Source organism: Sorex fumeus, unplaced genomic scaffold (assembly GCF_029834395.1).
Source record: "Sorex fumeus unplaced genomic scaffold, SorFum_2.1 ptg000080l, whole genome shotgun sequence".
NCBI lineage: Eukaryota > Metazoa > Chordata > Mammalia > Eulipotyphla > Soricidae > Sorex > Sorex fumeus.
In genome coordinates this window covers 3479673-3498853 of record NW_026606137.1, presented here as the reverse complement: position 1 = coordinate 3498853, position 19181 = coordinate 3479673, and the positions used below count along the sequence as shown (strand labels likewise).

The 19181-nt window shown below is 39.7% G+C and overlaps 1 protein-coding gene across 1 annotated transcript in view; it reads left to right on the top strand.

Annotated features, from left to right (window-relative positions):
• Positions 1 to 19181, top strand: part of PKHD1 (PKHD1 ciliary IPT domain containing fibrocystin/polyductin) — a 579380-nt gene that overhangs the window by 410372 nt on the left and 149827 nt on the right. The window contains exons 55-59 of the mRNA XM_056130637.1: positions 4936 to 5090; positions 6542 to 6694; positions 13556 to 14434; positions 15496 to 15664; positions 17687 to 17844. Coding sequence (XP_055986612.1) covers positions 4936 to 5090; positions 6542 to 6694; positions 13556 to 14434; positions 15496 to 15664; positions 17687 to 17844 — 1514 coding nt within the window. The remainder of the gene's footprint in view (positions 1 to 4935; positions 5091 to 6541; positions 6695 to 13555; positions 14435 to 15495; positions 15665 to 17686; positions 17845 to 19181) is intronic.

The window sequence follows — 19181 nt, the reverse complement described above, 5'->3', positions numbered from 1 at the left end:
TTTATGCATTGTCTTAAGTGTGTTTTACTTAGAAAAATAAGAATCTCTCCTTTTCCCTATTGCTCTAGGACTCTTTATTTATTTGTTTATTTTGCTTTTTGGGTCACACCTGGCGATGCACAGGGGTTCCTCCTGGGTCTGCACTCAGGAATTATTCTGTAGGGGACCATTTGGGATGCTGGGAATCAAACCCGGATCGGCTGCATGCAAGGCAAATGTCCTACCCACGGTGCTATCGCTCCAGCTCCTAGGACTCTTATTAATCAGATGAATAAAGTACAATTGATATTCAAAATGATTTTAAGCTTAGATATTTTGAAACATTTGAAGGGTAGGTAGCAATAATGGTAGAAGTCCACTTGTGAAAAATGAATATTGGAGTTTAAGAAAGACATAAATGACTAGCAGCACCATCTGACTCATTGATACTGTATTAGCATCCTAGCTACACAGAATGGAAGAGGCTCTTCAGGAGTATGAAGAAGAAATACATTTGAAAAAAATAAGCTTTATGTTTATTTATGTTTGTAAAGTTTGGACAAGTAGTTGCTAGAGGTAACTTTTAGAACATTTCTAGGTGCTTTGGAGTTTAGCCATATTTTCATTAAATATGAACAATATCAAAGTTGATCACCACAAAAGATATAAAGTCAGTAGACGATGTATTACGTAGAATTCATAATGAACAGATTCAAAACTCTCACGGGAACACTTTGAAGGCAACAGAACTATCATAAGTCCTTGAGAATTAATGTACTGAAAAACAAAGGACAATATTATTTAGGTGATAAGTACGAAATATGTCATCAGTTATCAAGATTCATTTGACTTGAGAAAATATTTACAAGTGAGGGGATAAATTTACATTGAGGTCTCACTGTTGTACATTCCGTGGGGTTTGACAAGTGTAAAATGATACATACCAATTCTTATGACACTCTACAGGTAGTTTCCCAAGCTTTAAAAAAGAAAAACCTGTGTTTCATTAAGAATGGATCTAAATTTCATTTTCACAAAGAACTTTTCAAAATAGCAAGATGGTCAATTGAAGAAATTTATTCAATATTACGAACAATAATAAAATATTATTGAGGTAATGGAGACTATGAAGAAAGACTAATTTTAAATTATAATGGAATTGAATTTAGTGTGACTTTATACCCAGGCCATTTATTTTTAGAAAAATAGTCTTTACTTCCTGTCACAATATGCTGTCTGTTAAAAAAATTAGATTCAGGTGAAAATAACTAAGAACCTCATCCTTCTTAGTTGGGTTAATCTTGGAACATGCATATTTTCTGCTTATTTTTTCTATCTGGATATTTTTATTAAAAATTAAATCGCACATATTGTTTTTTCAGCCAGAATACCATGAACAGAATTCCTTGAGTCAAAGATGTCTCACAATGTACTTAAAATGATCACATGGTATTCTGTCGCAAGAAATCAGAAATGTTTTATAATTCCATAGATGATCATGATATCATTATGTTTGTAGGAACATTGCTCGTTGTCACTGTTTAGTAGGTAAATAACTGAGAATAAGACAAATGATGTAATGTAATTTAATGGAAAAAATACTGGTCTTAATGGTATTAATTAGGAGTCTTTTTGTTTCTTTTGGAGTCACGCCTGGCGATGCACAGGGGTTACTTGTGGCTCTGCACTCAGGAATTACTCCTGGCAGTGCTCGGGGGACCATATGGGATGCTGAGAATTGAACCCAGGTTGGCCGCGTGCAAGACAAACACCATACCCGCTGTGCTATAGTTCCAGCCCCATAGTCTTCTTTTTACTTAAAGCAACACTCAGCTCTTTTCAGTTATCAAATCTTGAGCTTTGCTATTTAATATCTCTGTATCCCAGTTTTGTTGCTTTTAAAAATTAGTGGTCTTTGGGACCCGAGACATTGTACAGCAGATAGGGCATTTATTTGGCTTGCAGCTGACCCATGTTCAATTCTCAGCACCCTACATTATCCCTTGAGCACCCCTTGTTTGAACCAAAAGCAAACAAACAAACCAACCAAAAGAGCAACTGGTCTTCAGTAGGAAGCTTACCACTAGGGAAGCTTGGGGAAAGGAGGAAGTGTTGAAAGACAGTCAAGCATTAGGCATGACATCCTATTAGTAATTGTAAACCACAATGTCTAAAGTTCATATTTTTTAAAAAGTGCCTGTCATAAGAATCAGGTTGTCATAAGAGGTTGGAGGGAAGATTGAAGCATTGGTGGAGGGAAATGAACATTAGTTAAAGATTGGGTCTTGAAACAGTATATGCCTGAAATTCAATTATGAATAACTCTGTAATTTATGGTGACCTTAATAAAGGTTTAAAAAGGGGGCTGGAGCGATAGCACAGCGGTAGGGCGTTTGCTTTGCATGCAGCCAACATGGCTGACCTGAGTTCGATTCCTCTGCCCCTCTCGGAGAGCCTGGCAAGCTACCGAGAGGATCTCGCCCACACGACAGAGCCTGGCAAGCTCCCCATGACATATTCGATATGCCAGACACAGTAACAACAAAGTCTCCAATGGAGACGTTACTGAACCCACTTGAGCAAATCGATGATCACCGGGAGGGCCTTTACTTTACTTTTACTTTTAAAAAGTGAATAAAAGGTAAAGGTAAAGGCCCTCCTGTTGATCGTCGATTTGCTCGAGTGGGCCCAGTAACGTCTCCATTGGAGACTTTGTTGTTACTGTGTCTGGCATATCGAATACTCTTGGTAGCTTGCCGGGCTCTCCGAGAGGGGCGGAGGAATCGAACTCGGGTCGGCCATCTTGGCCGCGTGTAAGGCGAACGCCCTACCCACTGTGCTATCGCTTCAGTGAATAGGGAATAGTTTCTGTAATATTCTTTAATATGACTTTTCCAGCATGTAACACCAAATAGACAGCAATTTTAATGATATCCTTTGATTAAAATTGCATTAATGAAAAATTATACTTATCCTTCTAAGTCTTATTTTTAAACAAAGATGAACAGTTTTGGGTCATATTTTTTTCATAGAAGAATTGTCCAGCAATTATTTCTTTTATGTCTTTTTCTTTTTATTTGGTGTTATTTTTATATACCAGGGATCTTTAATTCCTCATCCACATAGTAGACTCTCTAAGGATGCCTATGGGTAAGATCTAAATTGTCATGCTTCAATATATAATGTCATACCTTTGTATCCCTGGCATCTACTCTAGTATTTGGTGCATAACATTTGTTCAATCAGTATATGCTGCATTGTTAAAGGAACGTCAAATGAACTTGTCTTCAAAATTAATTATTGGTGCAGGAAAACCTGATGATAAAACTTGTTAAAACTTGTGCATATGCAAAAGGTCACAGTCACGGTCCTCCCGTTGTTCATTGATTTTTTTGAGAGGGCCCAGTAACATCTCCATCGTGAGACTTGTTGTCACTGTGTTTGGCATATCAAATACATCACGGGGTAGCTTGCCAGGCTCTGCCGTGCGGGCGAGATACTCTTGGTAGCTTGCCGGGCTCTCAGAGAGGGGCGGAGGAATCGAACTCGGGTTGGCCATGTTGGCTACTTCTAAGGCAAATGCCCTACCGCTGTACTATGGTTCCAGCCACAAATGCAAAAGATACTGGTAAATAGAATAAGCTTATGCCACTGAAGTTGGGAGTGACAGAGAATTCAATACTTACCATCTTCAGTAGTAAAACCAAGGCAGTAGTAAGACTTAGCAGATATTTTTTGTTAAATGTGATTAAAAAATAACAATCCAGTTAAGACAATATTTTATACTGTGACAAAATCACAATGTTTTTAGAATATAGTATACTCAAGGGATGTACATATTTAGTCCTTACATAACACTGATCTTGGAGGAAAGCATTCAATATTGTCACTTTTCAATTGCAAATATAAAGCTCAGAAAAAAATTAGATGACTTCTCACAGTCACAGAGTTAGTTAGTTGCATGTCCAGAATTCATACTGTGTTTGTCCATATTCCTCATTACATAATGGTAGATTTCTTAAAAAAAATGATATTGTCTGTTTCCGAAAATTTGAGAGAAGGTCCTTCTTTTTTTTTCTTGTCTTTTTTTTTGTTAGTGAAACACCATGATGTACAGTTATAGACTTACAAATTTTTGTGCTTGGGTTTCAGTTTTACAATGATTGAGTACCCATCCCTCCACCAGTGTCCATTCCCCACCTCCAATGCTCCCGGAATCTCTCCTCCCCCACCCCATTCCACCTCACCCCTGTGGCAGGGCATTCCCTTTTGATCTCTCTCTCCTTTTGGGTGCTGTGGTTTGCAAAAGACACTTTGAGTGGCAATCATGCTTGGTGTATAGTCTACTTTCAGCATGCACCTCTCATCCTGGGAGGATCCTCCCAACACCTTTTATTTGGTAACCCCTTCTCTATCTGAGCTGCCTGAGTGAAGGTCCTTCTGAAGTTCCTTTATGACCCAAATGGATTCATAAGAAAGACTGAAATTGTTGTTTTCTTTCAAGGCCACACCCAGTTGTGTCAAGGAAGACTCCTGATTCTGTACTCAGGGATCATTCCTAGCGGTCCTCTGGGACCATATGAAGTGCTGAGGATTGAACACAAGTCAGCTGCAAACAAGACAAGGGCCCTAAAACTCTCTCTCTGGCCCCAAGGAGATTTCTGTTTTTGAGAATCACATTTAGACAGCATATTCTAAGTCTGCAAATTAATACTTTCTTGTTTCTTTTTCTTATATTTTATATCCATAGGCTATCTCTACTATCCGAACAGCATATGTAAAACAGACAATTTGATTTCACTGGTGTTAAACTTTTTATAAAACTCTCTCTTCTCTGATTTGACATGTTAATCCTAATTTAACCTTGCTGGTGGAATTGTTGGATGTCTCTGGAGTCTGTAAGTGGTCCATGTTGTATTTTGTCAGTCAGTGTGATACCTTTGTTCTCCTTTACAGAATCATATTAGAGGACTCCGTAGATTGGCAACTCCACGACAAAATTGTTCTCAGCTCCTCCTCTTATGAGCCTCATGAAGCAGAAGTCCTTACTGTAAAAGAAGTTAAGGGCCACCATATTTGGATTCATGAAAGACTCAAATACAGGCACATCGGTAAGGCAAGAAGAGTTACAGAGATAAGAAGAATATGTTTTGCAGTTTACCTTGGGTCTTTGGACTTGATTTGCCTTTTGTGTGACCAATAAGTACTATGGGGCTAAACTCATTCTATAGGGTGTCCTCTGTATAATTTTATTTTAGTGAATTTTTTTAAAAGTTAATTTTGTTTTTTTACTGAGCTTATTTCCCCTTTTTTCATTCTAATGGTATGCTGAGATATAGAATGGCTAAAAATTCTGTTCAAGGTCATTAAATACTTTCATGGCCAAGCCAGAATAGACCTCAATGTAATCTGAGTTTTCAGTTCACATTCTGGCATATTAAATCACACAGTACTTTGAATGAGGTAGTTATTGTAATTACCAACTTTTTCTATACTTCAGGAATCTCTGCTCCTTGACGTAAAATTAATTTTGTGTATTGACTAGGCATGAGACTACAAAAACCAAATTAAAGAAAAATCAAAGAGCCTTATGAATAAAATACAACATAAAATAAAAAATAAAATAAAAATAAATAAAACTAAAACATTTAAAAAAAACCCCCATATACCCATACTTAGGAAAAAAGTTTTGAACGTTTTCATTCATGACACTCAAAACGTATTGCATATTAACAATAAATAGCCTTAGGTTTTCCAGTTTATTCTAATAAGTACGACTAACCCAGGAGATGTAATAATAAGTCAGTATATTATCTGTATTGTAATAAAGCATAGAAATAGTGGATTTTTTTAAATTTTGGGAATATATTCTCTCTAATACTTAAAAAAGTGCCTGTTTTAAACAATATAACAGTTAGGGTATTTTTAAATCTCAGTTAGGAGGAGTCCTTCTTTTTCAGAACGTGACAAAGTAAAAAGAAGAGCCCAGCGCGACCCATACATAAGACACAAGATGCAATGCGGGTGGAGGGTCCTGACACGCTCCCGCCCTTCTTTCCCTCTTCCGGTACCCACCAGGAGAGGGCGCTGCTGCGGCCTCTGCATCCCCATCCCTGCTACATCCCTGAGCGCCCTCCGTGATTGGTCCAGCGGATCTGGGCAAGAGATGCAGGGACAAAGCAGAACCCACCGGTCTAGTGCTGATGGGCTGAAGACCGGAGGTGCGGGTGCCCCTGCGACGGGCGGGCAGAGTGAGCCCAGCCGTCCGCCCCGGCCCAGATTCAGGGGGAGGGAAAGAATCCGAGCTCAGCCCGGTCCGCTGGGCCCAGAGGCCAGGCAGGGGCTTTTCATTTCTCAGAGAGCGGCAGAGAGCGCCCCGGGTCAAGCAGGCCTCAGTGTTGCAGGGTTTTCATTTGTCAGGCTCGAGGGGTCCCCAGCTGGCCATTTCGGAAATTGGGTTTTCAAGTTGGTTTCTCTCTCTCTCTCTCTCTCTCTCTCTCTCTCTCTCTCTCTCTCTCTCTCTCTCTCTTGCTTCCCCCCCCCCCCCGACTCCTGGTGCCAGGAAGTGTCCATGTCACCGAGGACGGCCGAACCCTCCGCCTCGCTGCCCAGGTGGGACTTTTGACCCGAAATATCCAAATCCAGTCTGACCTGCCTTGTCAGGGGAGGCTGCTTGTGGGGTCCCTTAGGACGTCCAGCAGTGAACAATTTTCAGGTAAATGAAATTTGAAGTTCCTAAGCATTACCAATTGAAGCTTATTCATCTGGGACTCTCAGAACTTCCCACTGTGAGAATTTTCATTTATAAAACAAAAATGTTCAAATTAGATGGCTCCTTTGTGCTCGGAGGAGCGATGAATTTTCTGTCCTAATCTGTGCTTAATTATCAGTGTGATGTTAAAATAATATACGAGCTCGGCACATATGCACATTTTTACCTCAAAGAAAAACATCTTTTGCAGATGTGAAATTTCCTTTGCTTTGAAATTATAGATGATTTAATGAACACTTGAATTTTATCTCTTTCCTGAATTTCTATTACTCCTTCCCAGTAGCGTGCTTGTATCTGATGGCAGGCCTCAGCTCATGCCATAAATTAATAGCATAAATTTAAATTAAAGATGATTTCCATATTCTAGACTTTTAAGGATCAGTTCCATCTCTCTTTTCTCTCAAGCTGCACCTATTTGGGAATGTTGCGAAATTATTTTATTATTACTTTATTTCTTTAACTTAAGTGTTTCTTAAATATTATTTCACATGTTTTCTGGTCACATTATTTCCGGGAGGGCTGTCACTGTAGGTTGCTTCAATTTAGAAAGTCACTAAAAGTAAATTGAAACAAAATTTAAGCTCTGAAAAGACTTGGTATACAGGATATAGCCACCAGTATCTTAAAGCATAAGACACTTTTTTTTTGGTTTCCATGTCTGTTTTGCTGGTAGAGTGAAGACCTTTGTTTGTGGCTGGGGGAAATAGCTCAAAGGGCTGGACTGAGTGCTTTGCTTAGGAGACGCAGGTTTGATCCCTGCCACTGTAGCACTCCTCCTTCCCCTCAGCACTGAACTAGGACTTGCCCCTGAGCACAGCTAGATTCAGTCCCTAAAGCAAGAGACTAAAAAAGAGACCATTGCCCAAACAGATCAGCAAATCCTCTATGACTTTAGTAACATCACTGTGAGATGTAACATTTTTCACAAAGTTTCTTTTACTGAACTATTTTTTTCCTACTTGCTATTTTTTTGTAACAAGCAATATAAAGTAAGTTATTTTGTGTCTGCTAAGGGGCAAGCTTGTGGGAGGGGGATTGGAACACTGGTACAGAGGCAGTTACACTGATGGTGGGATTGATGTTGAAGCATTGAGTACCTGAAACAGCTGTATTTAAGCTGGTGTTTAAATAAACTTTCCCCCAGAAGACCCTTGTTTGCATTGTCAATCAAAATTTCAGGATTAGTCACATGCAAGGCAAACACCCTATTTGCAAATCTATCTCTCCGACCCTTAAATCTGAATTTCAAAATGTCTAGTTCATAGACAAAGTTTTTTTCTTCATTGGTTCTCCACAAAAGTCATTTTGCTCCCCCCCTTCCCAAATATTTGCAGTATCTGGAGATAATTTTGGTTGTTGTCCCTGGAGGGAGCTTCTGGCCTCAAGAGGTGATTAGATGCTAATCATCCTACAATGCAGAGAACATCCTCCCTGAGAAATGATTGCTTGATCCAAAATGCCGATGGCATTGAGACTGAGAAACCCTTGTCCAGAAGACGGGGCCTGAGTCCTGTAGAAGTGAGACCGTCCTGAAGCACATGAAGATGGGCCATGCAGGAGACACAACCAAGCAAGACTTACTTTTGGTTGAAACATTACATTAGGTCATCCTGAAATGAAGCTTGTTGCCAGGCTTAGGGGAGAAGGCACTTCTCAAAGACGAGCACCAGGTTCGAGCTGATTAAACAGCAAGACTGCCTTGTTTTCTAAGTTCCCGATATCACTGATTCTAGACTTACTAATTTATCGCCAGTGGAAGGGAACGAGAATGATTTGGGTAGAACTGGAACTACTTGGCTTTCATACCCACTTTAGCTTATTTAACCCTATATCACTGATTATCTTTGGGAGAGAAGGACCTTCCCCTTTAGTGAGAAGAAAGGAAGAGTGACCACAAAAATTACCTGTTTATGTGTAAATCTCCATCACACTGTTGTGAATGCCTTAGATTTACAATGCAGGTTTTCTTTTTATCCGTATTCCACATACAGTACCTGCTAGATATTAAGTACTCAATAAACGTGACCAAATAAAAAAAAATTAAGAGCAAAAAAAAAAAACCAACCAGTTATTGAAATGGTCATGCTAGCAACTCAAATAGAAGCCTAATTTTGAAGCTCTTATTAAAAAACTTTTAATTTTATCCTTATTTTAGCTTTATAGAAAAGTAGGGAGAGACAGTGTAGAGAGTTCCAGTATATTCAGTTTCCACTACTATAACATCTTACATAACTGTGTTCACAAATCACAAAATCACAAATCATCCTGTTATTCGTCGATTGCCTCGAGCAGGCCCCAGTAACGTCTCCTTCATCCTAGCCCTGAGATTATATTCAAGGCTCTTTAGGAGAATGAGACCCATCATTGTTACTGGTATTTGGCATATTGGGTACGCCACGGGGAGTTTGCCAGACTCTGCCCTGTGGGCAGGCTACATTCGGTAGCCTGCCAGTTTGTCCAAAGTAGGAATGAGATAATAAGATGTCATAATAAGATTCGCGGCCGCGCGGTTCCGGGAACTGGTTTTTATAGTCTCTGAGTTCTTGGCCGCTGATGGGATTACACAGCGCCAGGGGGCCAGTTGGTGGGTGTGACCCCCGCCTACTGGAATTTGGAGGATCTGGGTGGAGGATGCTCAGCCCCGATCGGAGCAGGCTTGGAGAGCTCAGCCCCGGGACCCGCGTGTCTTTCTTCCCCTGTCGGTACCTTCATGTGTGCGGAGAGTGGTCTCAGCATGGTGGTGGCTGGTCCTGGAGGTCTTTGGCTGCCGGAGCCCTGGCCGGGGCGGGGAGGAAAGCTCAACCCGCTCCCCTCCAAGGGGCCCCGGCAGCGAGGACAGTCAGGCGCGGGGGCAGGAGACTGCACTGTTCTCTTCTGAGTAAAAACTGTGTTACTGCACTGTTCTCTTCACAGTAAAAACTGTGCTACATTTATTTAGAAAAATTAACAGTGATTCATTACCATTAGCTTGACTCAGGACATATTTAAATTTCACCACTGTTTGCGTTAATGTCCCTTTTCCTGGTTTAGAATGTCTCCAGCATCCCACATGTGAAAAATTCACTCTTTGATTTTGCTGTAACATTCTCAGGTGCCTCCTAGATTGTGAGCCTTGTGAGATGAGGGGTCCAGGGCTAGGCACATCATTGCAGAGTGTGTGCTCTGCCACGTAAGTCATATCCCGGTCCTTACAACTCTTCACTTTTAAGTCGAGTCCTCTGTCGTTCTCCTCCATTCAGCAAATTGTACTGAAAATTGTGCTTCTCAAAACAAAAAAAGAGAAAGTGGTTGTGAACAAAATCATTGCTCGATTCTCCATTGCTGACGACATTTTAAGTATTTACTATTGATTACTTTCTAGTCATTGATTAGTGTGCACACGAATATAAAGATCTTGTCCATTTGAAAATGATGAATTCTAACCAGACGAATATTTCATAAAAGCATCAGTAAGGAAAATAATACAGGTGCATTATCTTGGCTGGGATTCTAGAATCAATTTCTATTTTTCGGAACGAACTATAAGCTGTTTTTGTGTGGGTTCACACTGGCATTTGTTCTCCTTTGTGCCAAAGTTCTATAGAGAGAGGGTACTGACAATATTTTTATGTTATTGGGAAAGAAGTCTTTTTTGTTTGTTTGTTTTTTGTTTTTGGGCTACACCCAGTGGTGCTCTCAGAGTTCTCCTAACTCTGTGCTCAGAGTCACTCCCTATGGTGCTCAGGGAATAGAACCATATGAAAGATAAGAGTCTAAACCCTTGTTCTATCTTTCCAAGACCAGCAAAGGCCACTAAACGATGTTTCAAAAGTGATTTTAGTGGACAAATAATTTGTGATAATTTAATCAGTCTGTGATTTTTTTTCCTACATCATCAACCAATTCAACTTTAGTCAGAGTCATTTGGAAAATTCAGACCTACTGGGATCTATTTTCCAGCCATTAAGAAAGATAATTTTCCTTCCTTTTTTTTTTTATCAGGACTTGTTTCTTCATGGAGGATGATGTGCAAAGATTCTAGTTTTTCACCTCTGAAAAATGACTGGGATATGTGTGACTAAAACACCATCGTTCTGTCCATTTTAAGTGAGAGCAATAACTCTAGATTACTTTTAGAAGTACCTAAAAGGAAGTGCAGAAAGGAGAGGAATTGACTCAATAGCTCAGTGGGCAGTGTTCATTGTCTGCAGGCAGGAGACCTAGGTTCTATCCCTGGTACCATCTGGTCCTAAGAGTACCCCTCAGAAGAACTCCAGAACAAAGAACTAGGAGAGCTAGGAATGGCTGCTAAGGCCTACGAGGTGTGGCTCGCACACAAACAAGAGCAGTGAGGGACAAACTGTGACCAACTTAGGTTAGAGCAACTGATGAGTAATTGGCATAGAGCTCGATGTGTCAGTCACCTGAAACATGCCCCAATGCTTTTATTCTGCTACATCTCCTACTCTCTGCATGTGCCTGTACTGTGGTAATCGTACAAAAATATACATTCATATCTTAGGTCCGAGTTCTAGAATGTTTCTTAGTAATTCTCTGCCTCAGTTTCGTTATCTGTAAAATGGGGCTATTTGACGATTTTGTGCCCGACTCAGAATTTCTGTGAAAATACAACATATAATTTATATGATATCTAATGTATATATAAGAGAAGTCTTAGATAGTATATGTTACATAATGAGTGCCAAGTGATTTAATGGTGATAATTAGTTCATATAATTTTCCCCATACAATCATGTTCCTATCTTTGTGGTAATAATGGTTTTATGTCTTATGAAGAGTAGATATATCAGTGCTCATTACATGTATGTTATATTTATCATGGACATATGCATAGTTATTTGTATATTTTATATAAAATCTTATATGTATATATAAATGAAATGTGTGTACTATATGTGCACACGTCATGTACATATATATATTTATATGTTATTTAAAAATTTTCTGGACCCAATATGGTGGTGCACTGGGCTAATTCCAGACTAATTGTTCTCAGGGATCTATCCTGGGGATGCTTGTAGGGCCTTATGTGGTGGCAGAGATGGAACTGGGGTTGAATATGGATTGGGCAAGTACCTTACACTTGTACAAACTCTCCAGTGAAAATATTTAAATCCGTTTAGTGGTTATGTCACTAAGTTATGTTATGTCACTGTCCTCCCGTTGTTCATCGATTTGCTCGAGCGGGCCCAGTAACGTCTCCATTGGAAATTTTGTTGTTACTGTGTTTGGCATATCATCATGGGTAGCTTGCCAGGGTTTGGCGTGCAGGTGAGATACTCTTGGTAGCTTGCCGGGCTCTCTGAGAGGGGTGGAGGAATCGAACTCGAGTCGGCCATGTTGGCTGCATGCAAGGCAAACACCCTGCCGCTGTGCTATCTCTCCAGCCCCTAGTGGTTATATTTTGCATTTTATTTTACAATAATGGATTAAATGAGTACAAATGAAATTTGCAATAGGACTAAGGAATTCACTTTTATCTCCTAACATCCCCGTCCCTCCCCCCCCAAAAAAGTAGAACGTCTTATTGTAAAAATAAGACAAGAAATATAGTGTGGTCAAGATAAAAAAAAATAGAAAAAATTAACAAGGTCCTTAGAATGATTTTAATTATTTTTAAAAGTTTGTTTGTTTGTTTGTTTGTTTTGAGGCCAAACCTGGCGGTGCCCAGGGCTCATTTCTGACTCCATGCTTAAGGAACATTCCTATCAAGGCTCAGGGGATAGGATTTAGTGCATAGGATCTAATTCAAAGCAGACATGTGCAAGCAAGTTCACTATTGGCTATTCTAGTTCTCAGCCGCCCAAATCATTTTTGAATGTTATTGATTCTATTCTGTTTTAAATAAGAACCTATTGAATATTATATTTTTGTACATAAAATGGTAAAGGTAAAGGTAAAGGTAAAGGCCCTCCCGTTTTTCATCGATTTGCTCGAGCGGGCCCAGTAACGTCTCTATTGGAGATTTTGTTGTTACTGTGTTTGGCATATTGAATACATCATGGGTGGCTTGCCAGACTCTGCCGTGCGGGTGAGATACTCTCGGTAGCTTGCCGGGCTCTCCGAGAGGGGCGGAGGAATCGAACTCGGGTCGGCCATGTTGGCTGCGTGCAAGGCAAACGCCCTACCGCTGTGCTATCGCTCCAGTTCATAAAATGAACAAAAGTAAAATTTGCTTCAATACTAAAGAAATGCTTAAACATTTCATAGACTAGACCATGTTCCTTAATAGAATATCTTTGTGGGGATAGCCGTGATCTTTTTGCAGGGGAAGGAACACACATGGTGGTGTCAGGGGCTATTCACAGCTCTGTGCTCAGGACTAACCCCTGTTGGTGCTCAGGGAATCACATGTGGTGCCAAGTATTAAAACAGGGTCAGGCGAAGCCTTGCCTCCTGCACTATCTCTCCAGCTTCATTTATGGTCACTGAGTCATAGAACAGAGTTCATGATTTTGAAGGGTGCGGCCAGGAACCCATAATCTTTTCCTATCTCTCCAGTTCCTTGACCCAGATTTGCAGATAAATGCACAGAAATTTTCATGACTAGCTCCGAAATCTCTCTCTCCTGTCTCTCCTTTCTTCTCATCGAATTACAATGCTCTCCATCTCAAAATGGAACCCTTAAAAGGCATTCATGTACTATTTGTACAGTTCAAATGAGACTCATTGGCATGTATTATGAAATCGGGCTGCTTCTGACATTTTAGTGAAAAGTGTATTTTGATATTCATAAATGGATCTTCCATCTGCCTTTCATGAGGGATGAAGAAAGGACATGATATTATGTATTCCTCTTTCCAGGTGTCCTTCAGCTTTGGAATGTAGAGATCAAGAACTTGGGCTCCCCTTCGTTTTCAGCCATTGAACTCAGTAATGTGTCAGCAGGATCCTGGATATTATCTTCTACCATCCACCAAAGCTGTGGTGGGGGCATTTATGCAGCTGCCAGTGATGGGATCATTTTGAATGACAACGTCGTGTTTGACACAGTTGGTCATGGCATGGATTTAGAGGGCCAGACTTATTTTCTCTCTAATAACCTTATGATCCTGATAAGACAGTCAACCTGGTCCACCACTTGGGTGGCTGGAATCAAAGTGAACCTAGCACAGAACATCACCCTCCGTGGCAATGTTGTGGCAGGATCAGAGAGACTTGGCTTTCATATCCAGGGCCACAGGTGTTTCCCTCCTGAAGATATTTGGTCTGACAATGTGGCTCACTCAAATCTTCATGGCCTTCATCTTTATAAGGATGGTGGAGTTGACAACTGTACGAGAATCTCAGGCTTCTTGGCATTCAAAAACTTTGACTATGGTGCCATGCTGTATGTGAAGAATAGTGTGGAGATAGAGAACATCACTCTGGTAGACAATGTGATCGGTCTATGGGTAACAGTCTATGTGTTATCTGTTCCACAAAGCTCTACAGAAAAGGTGCAGATTGTGCTCAGAAATTCCATCATTGTGGCTACCAGCTCCTCTTTTGACTGCATTCAGGACAGAATTAAACCTTGCTCTGCCAATTTGACCTCTAGTGATCGTGCTCCGTCTAATCCAAGAGGGGGTCGAGTTGGCATTCTGTGGCCTGCGTTCACATCCAAACCAAGTCAGTGGCCTAAGGATCCCTGGCACAAAGTGAGGAATAGCCATTCCATTTCAGGCATCATGAAACTTCAAGGTAGGATGTTTGGGTTTGTGTAAGAAATGGTTCCTGTATCGGTGCAGAGAGTCTTTAATGATATTCTGAAATTATAATAGCAACGGAGTGCAGTATAGTCTAGGTAAGGTGGTTGTGTTCTGTAGGAAACGTTCTGGGCATCAATAGCCACAAATATAAATAGTCATTTGTAATGACAGTGAATGAATTTTTTTTAAAAAGTCACTGCTGTAGAGTACAGAGAGGTAGTACAGTAGGTAGTGCACTCACTTTTTCAATACCCAGCATCCCCTAGAGTTCCCAGAGCTACTTCGGGAGTAATTCCTAAGCACAGATCACGAGAAATCCCTGAGAACTGCTGACTATGGCCCAAACACTAAAAATGAAAAGAAAAACTTCTGTTTATTTATGTTGAAGGGCTTTTATGGCAATTATTTATTTCAAATGCCTGACAAGTCTGCAGTAACTATTACATTTTTCTTTGATGCAAAGGAGAAAATTGACATGCATAGATTGTACCTCGTCTCTAGTTGTTTAGTAGTTGGTGGGATTGGGGTCATATGAGGGTTGAAATGATAGTGCAGTCAATTGATCAGAATTCTTTGGTACTGTTGTACTCACTGCCCACTCACCTAGTTTCTCTAGAAATTGTTTGGTCTTCCTATAAAATGAACGGGTCTTGACCAGGACTTTTATGACAATTACTGCTTTTAAAGACTTTCTTGTGCTGATAACTTTTTGAAAGTTAAGATTTGTGTTAACTCCTATAACTATCCTAGAGAACTTAGAATAGCTCCTGGACATATATTAAGAGTATTTCATTGTGGACTGGAGCGATGGCACAGTGGGTAGGGCGTTTGCCTTGCACGCGGCCGACGCGGATTTGATTCCCAGTATCCCATATTGTCCCCTGAGCAACGTCAGGAGTAATTCTTGAGTACAAAGCCAGGAGTAACCCCTGAGCATCGCTGGGTATGATGCAAAAAAAACCAAACAACAAAAAAAAGAGTATTTAATTGGGTCATCTGTATTGTTGGTTGATAGTAACATGGTCTAATGTTACATGTTTTTCAATGTTCTAGATGTCACCTTTTCTAATTTTGTGAAAAGTTGCTCTAGCGATGACTTGGATGTGTGCATTCTGCCCAATGCAGAAAATACAGGAATCGCACAACCAATAATAGCAGAGAGGACCTGGATGCTAAAGATCTCGGATAAAAACAAGTTTTACTTTCCTGCGTCACAATCCAGGTACCAGTTTTAATATTCACGAAAGATCACACTGGAAAGTACTTGGGGATTGTTCGTCTCACAAAACATGTTTTAAACAAATAAAAAAGATAGGAATATAAATAAGTCCTTTGGGGAAGACAACCCATTGATTGAATGGCTCCAATACCTCCCCTCTCCCATTTTCATGCCCTTTGATATACGGTTCTGCTTTCTCTTTCACGAAAGAGGCTATCTATCTCCTCTTTGAATCTGGGCTCAGCATGTCATTTTTTTCTGGCTCGCAAAAGGGCAGAAGTGATGGAGTGCACATTTTATTGATATTTTTTATTGTTTTGTCTTTATTAGAGTTGCTTGGGATCCTTTCAAAACTATTGGCAAAGAGTAATTGTAATTCTTTCATATTCCGTGGGGTGTAATGTTACTCATCTTGAGAAGATGTGGACACTTGTCCTTGTATAGGAACTCGTAGATAGAAGGAGATGTTGCTTGCTGTTGGGGACCCTTGAATGAACGATGTATCTTAGACAGAGATTGGCATTCAGGCTAGATGCAGCTAGACCCCTTAACCTATAGTCTGAAAATTTTCTTCAAGAGCACAAGTTAAATGAAAAATTCTTTGTGCTGTGAAAAACAGTGGGAAAGTTGAGAACAAGGATATTGGTACCTTTTATTTTTCCACAACATTGGGAAAAGCTCCTCTAATTGGAAGAAAAGAAAGAAAATTGCCCTGAGGAGAAAGTTTGTTTAGACCAACACTTGATCTCTTGAAAAATACTATTGAAGAATGGTTTTAATCTACATACAAAAAATGTTTATGTGTATAACATTATAATTTTATTACTACATACATTCGATGTTTTGGCACCTAATATTCTTAGATATGCAGCCTGTCTTATACTATCCAATATTCTTTCTACCAATCTCTTATTTATTGAATGAAGTGGTTATAAAGTTAAACGATGTTAGCATCTGATTTTTTCTATTGTCAAAGCCTGACACTTGGTAGACATGCAATAAATATTTAATACTATTAGGAGTGATACCTACACATATTGTAACAGGGAAAATAAAATAAATTCCTAATAATTCAATGTTTGAGTCTCTATAACTTATTTATATATTCTACTTGACTCTAAATTCTGAAATTCTGGAAATATAGTAACAATGCACATATTTTTATGTTTTTTAATTTTTTTTTATTTAATCATTTTTTTATTAGTGAAACACCATGAGGTACATTTATAGACTTATAAATTTTTGTGCTTGGGTTTCAGTTATACAATGATCAAGTACCCATCCCTCCACCAGTGCCCATCCTCCCCCATCACGGGTCCTAGCATCCCTCCCACCCCCCATCCACCCCCGTCTCACCCTGCCTCTGTGGCAGGGCATTCCCCCTTGTTCTCTCTCTCTTCTTTTGGGAACTGTGTTTTGCCAGAGAGGCATTGAGTGGCAATCATATTTGGTCTATAGACTACTTTTAGCATATCTCTCCCACCCTGGGAGGGTCTTCACAACACCCTTTATTTGGTGCTCTCTTCTCTATCTGAGCTTCCTTTTCACCTAGCACATGAATGCACATATTTTTGTCATCATTGTATGATTCCACAAGTAGGTAGTTATTTTTTAATATGTTTTTCTGGAATTAAAGTAACTTTATTTGAATATAGCTCACATATAAATTGATAGCTGCAATGATAATCTTAAAATACTGAAAAGTTCCAAAGTTTTACAAAGAGATGATCACATTCCCCTTGGTTGGAAGATTTGGGTACATTTTATTTTATTTTGCTTCTTATAAAATTAACAATCTATGTAAAATTACAAACTCGGGTCACCAGAATACTTAATAAGAATGTCTTTCTTTTTAACTATATAACTGGGAAATAATGCTTAGTTTAGAATTTTGTTTTCTATCTATGATATTCATTGTTAATAATAAAATCCTATTGGATAGATTTTTACAAGAAAAATATGACCGATAAATATTTTCTTCTTCCTCTGTGAAATGAGAAATTTTCTTTCTTCCTATGTATACAGAAAAGATTTGGAAATGCTAGTCTGTCCTGAATCAGATTGTGAAAATCCAGGAAAGTATCTCTTCAAAGACCTGGATGGGAAAGCCTTGGGTCTGCCTCCACCAGTTTCTGTATTTCCTAAAGCAGATGCAGAATGGACAGAATCCTTCTTTAAGACAGGTCAGTGGTTTCTGAATTCCATGTCTCCAGTGAGAGATCATGTTTGTGAGAGAGTTGTTTGATTGTATTGTCCATTGGGGGGTGGGGGGAATCCCAGAAACGAACCGAGTTCTAGAGTTGGAGTCTGTGTTACTATGGTACTCAACTCATAATCAAAGCAATATTGAGTGTCTACGAGATGTCGTGACATCACTGCTGTACCTTTCATCAAACAGCCAGTTTCTATGTTAGTGGGACAGATTTGTAACACCCACCTCTGTGCACTGGCAAGGCATACAATTCTCTCTCTAGCTTGATCACTTGGTCACTGTTTTCAGAGTTCACAATGTCCTGGAATAAGGTCCCCTGGATGATTCAAAGTTTGTCCTTACATTCAATTTGCCTTTATTTTCTTTGCCTCCTAATTGTCCCTTGAGGACTGAAACCTGGCATTTTTCCTCTTGTTTATGCAACTGATGCTCAATAAACTATTCGTTTATTTATTTATTTATTTATTTTTTTTCCCTTTATTTTATTTTATTTTTTTTAAAGTTGTAGATTTACAATTTTTTGTGCTTTGGTTTCAATTATACAATGATCAGATACCCATCCCTCCACCAGTGCCCATTTTCCACCACCATGGATAATATCCCTCCCACCCCCATCCCCCCATCCCCCCTGTCTCTGTGGCAGGGCAATCCCCTGTGTTCTCTCTCTCCTTTTGGGTGTTGTGGTCTGCAAAAGAGGCATTGAGTGGCAAACATGTTCAGTCCATAGTCTACTTTCGACATGCATCTCCCCTCCTGGGAGGATCCTCCAAACATCCTTTATTTGGTGCTCCCTTCTCTATCTGAATAGCCTTTTCCTCTAGGATACCCGGCTGGCCTCTAAGTTATGGAGTAATCCTCCTGGTGCTGATCTCAGCTATTCTTGGGTATTAATCTCATACTTTGTTACTTTATATCCCCCAGATGAATGCAATCTTTCTATGTCTATCCCTCTCTTTCTGACTCATTTCGCTTAGCATGATACTTTCCATATTGTACCACTTGTATGTAAATTTCATGACTTCATCTTTTCTAAGAGCTGCATAGTACTCCATTGTGTAGATGTACCAAAGTTTCTTTAACCAGTCATCTGTTCTTGGGCATTCAGGTTTCTTCCAGTTTCTGGCTATTGTAAAGAGGGCTGCAATGAACAAACAAGTGCAGATGTCACTTCGACTATACATTTTTGCCTCTCTGGGATATATTCCCAGGAGTGGTATTGCTGGGTCAAATGGGAGCTCAATTTCTAATTTTTTGAGAATCGTCCATACTGTTTTCCAGAAGGGCTGAACCAGTGGACATTCCCACCAA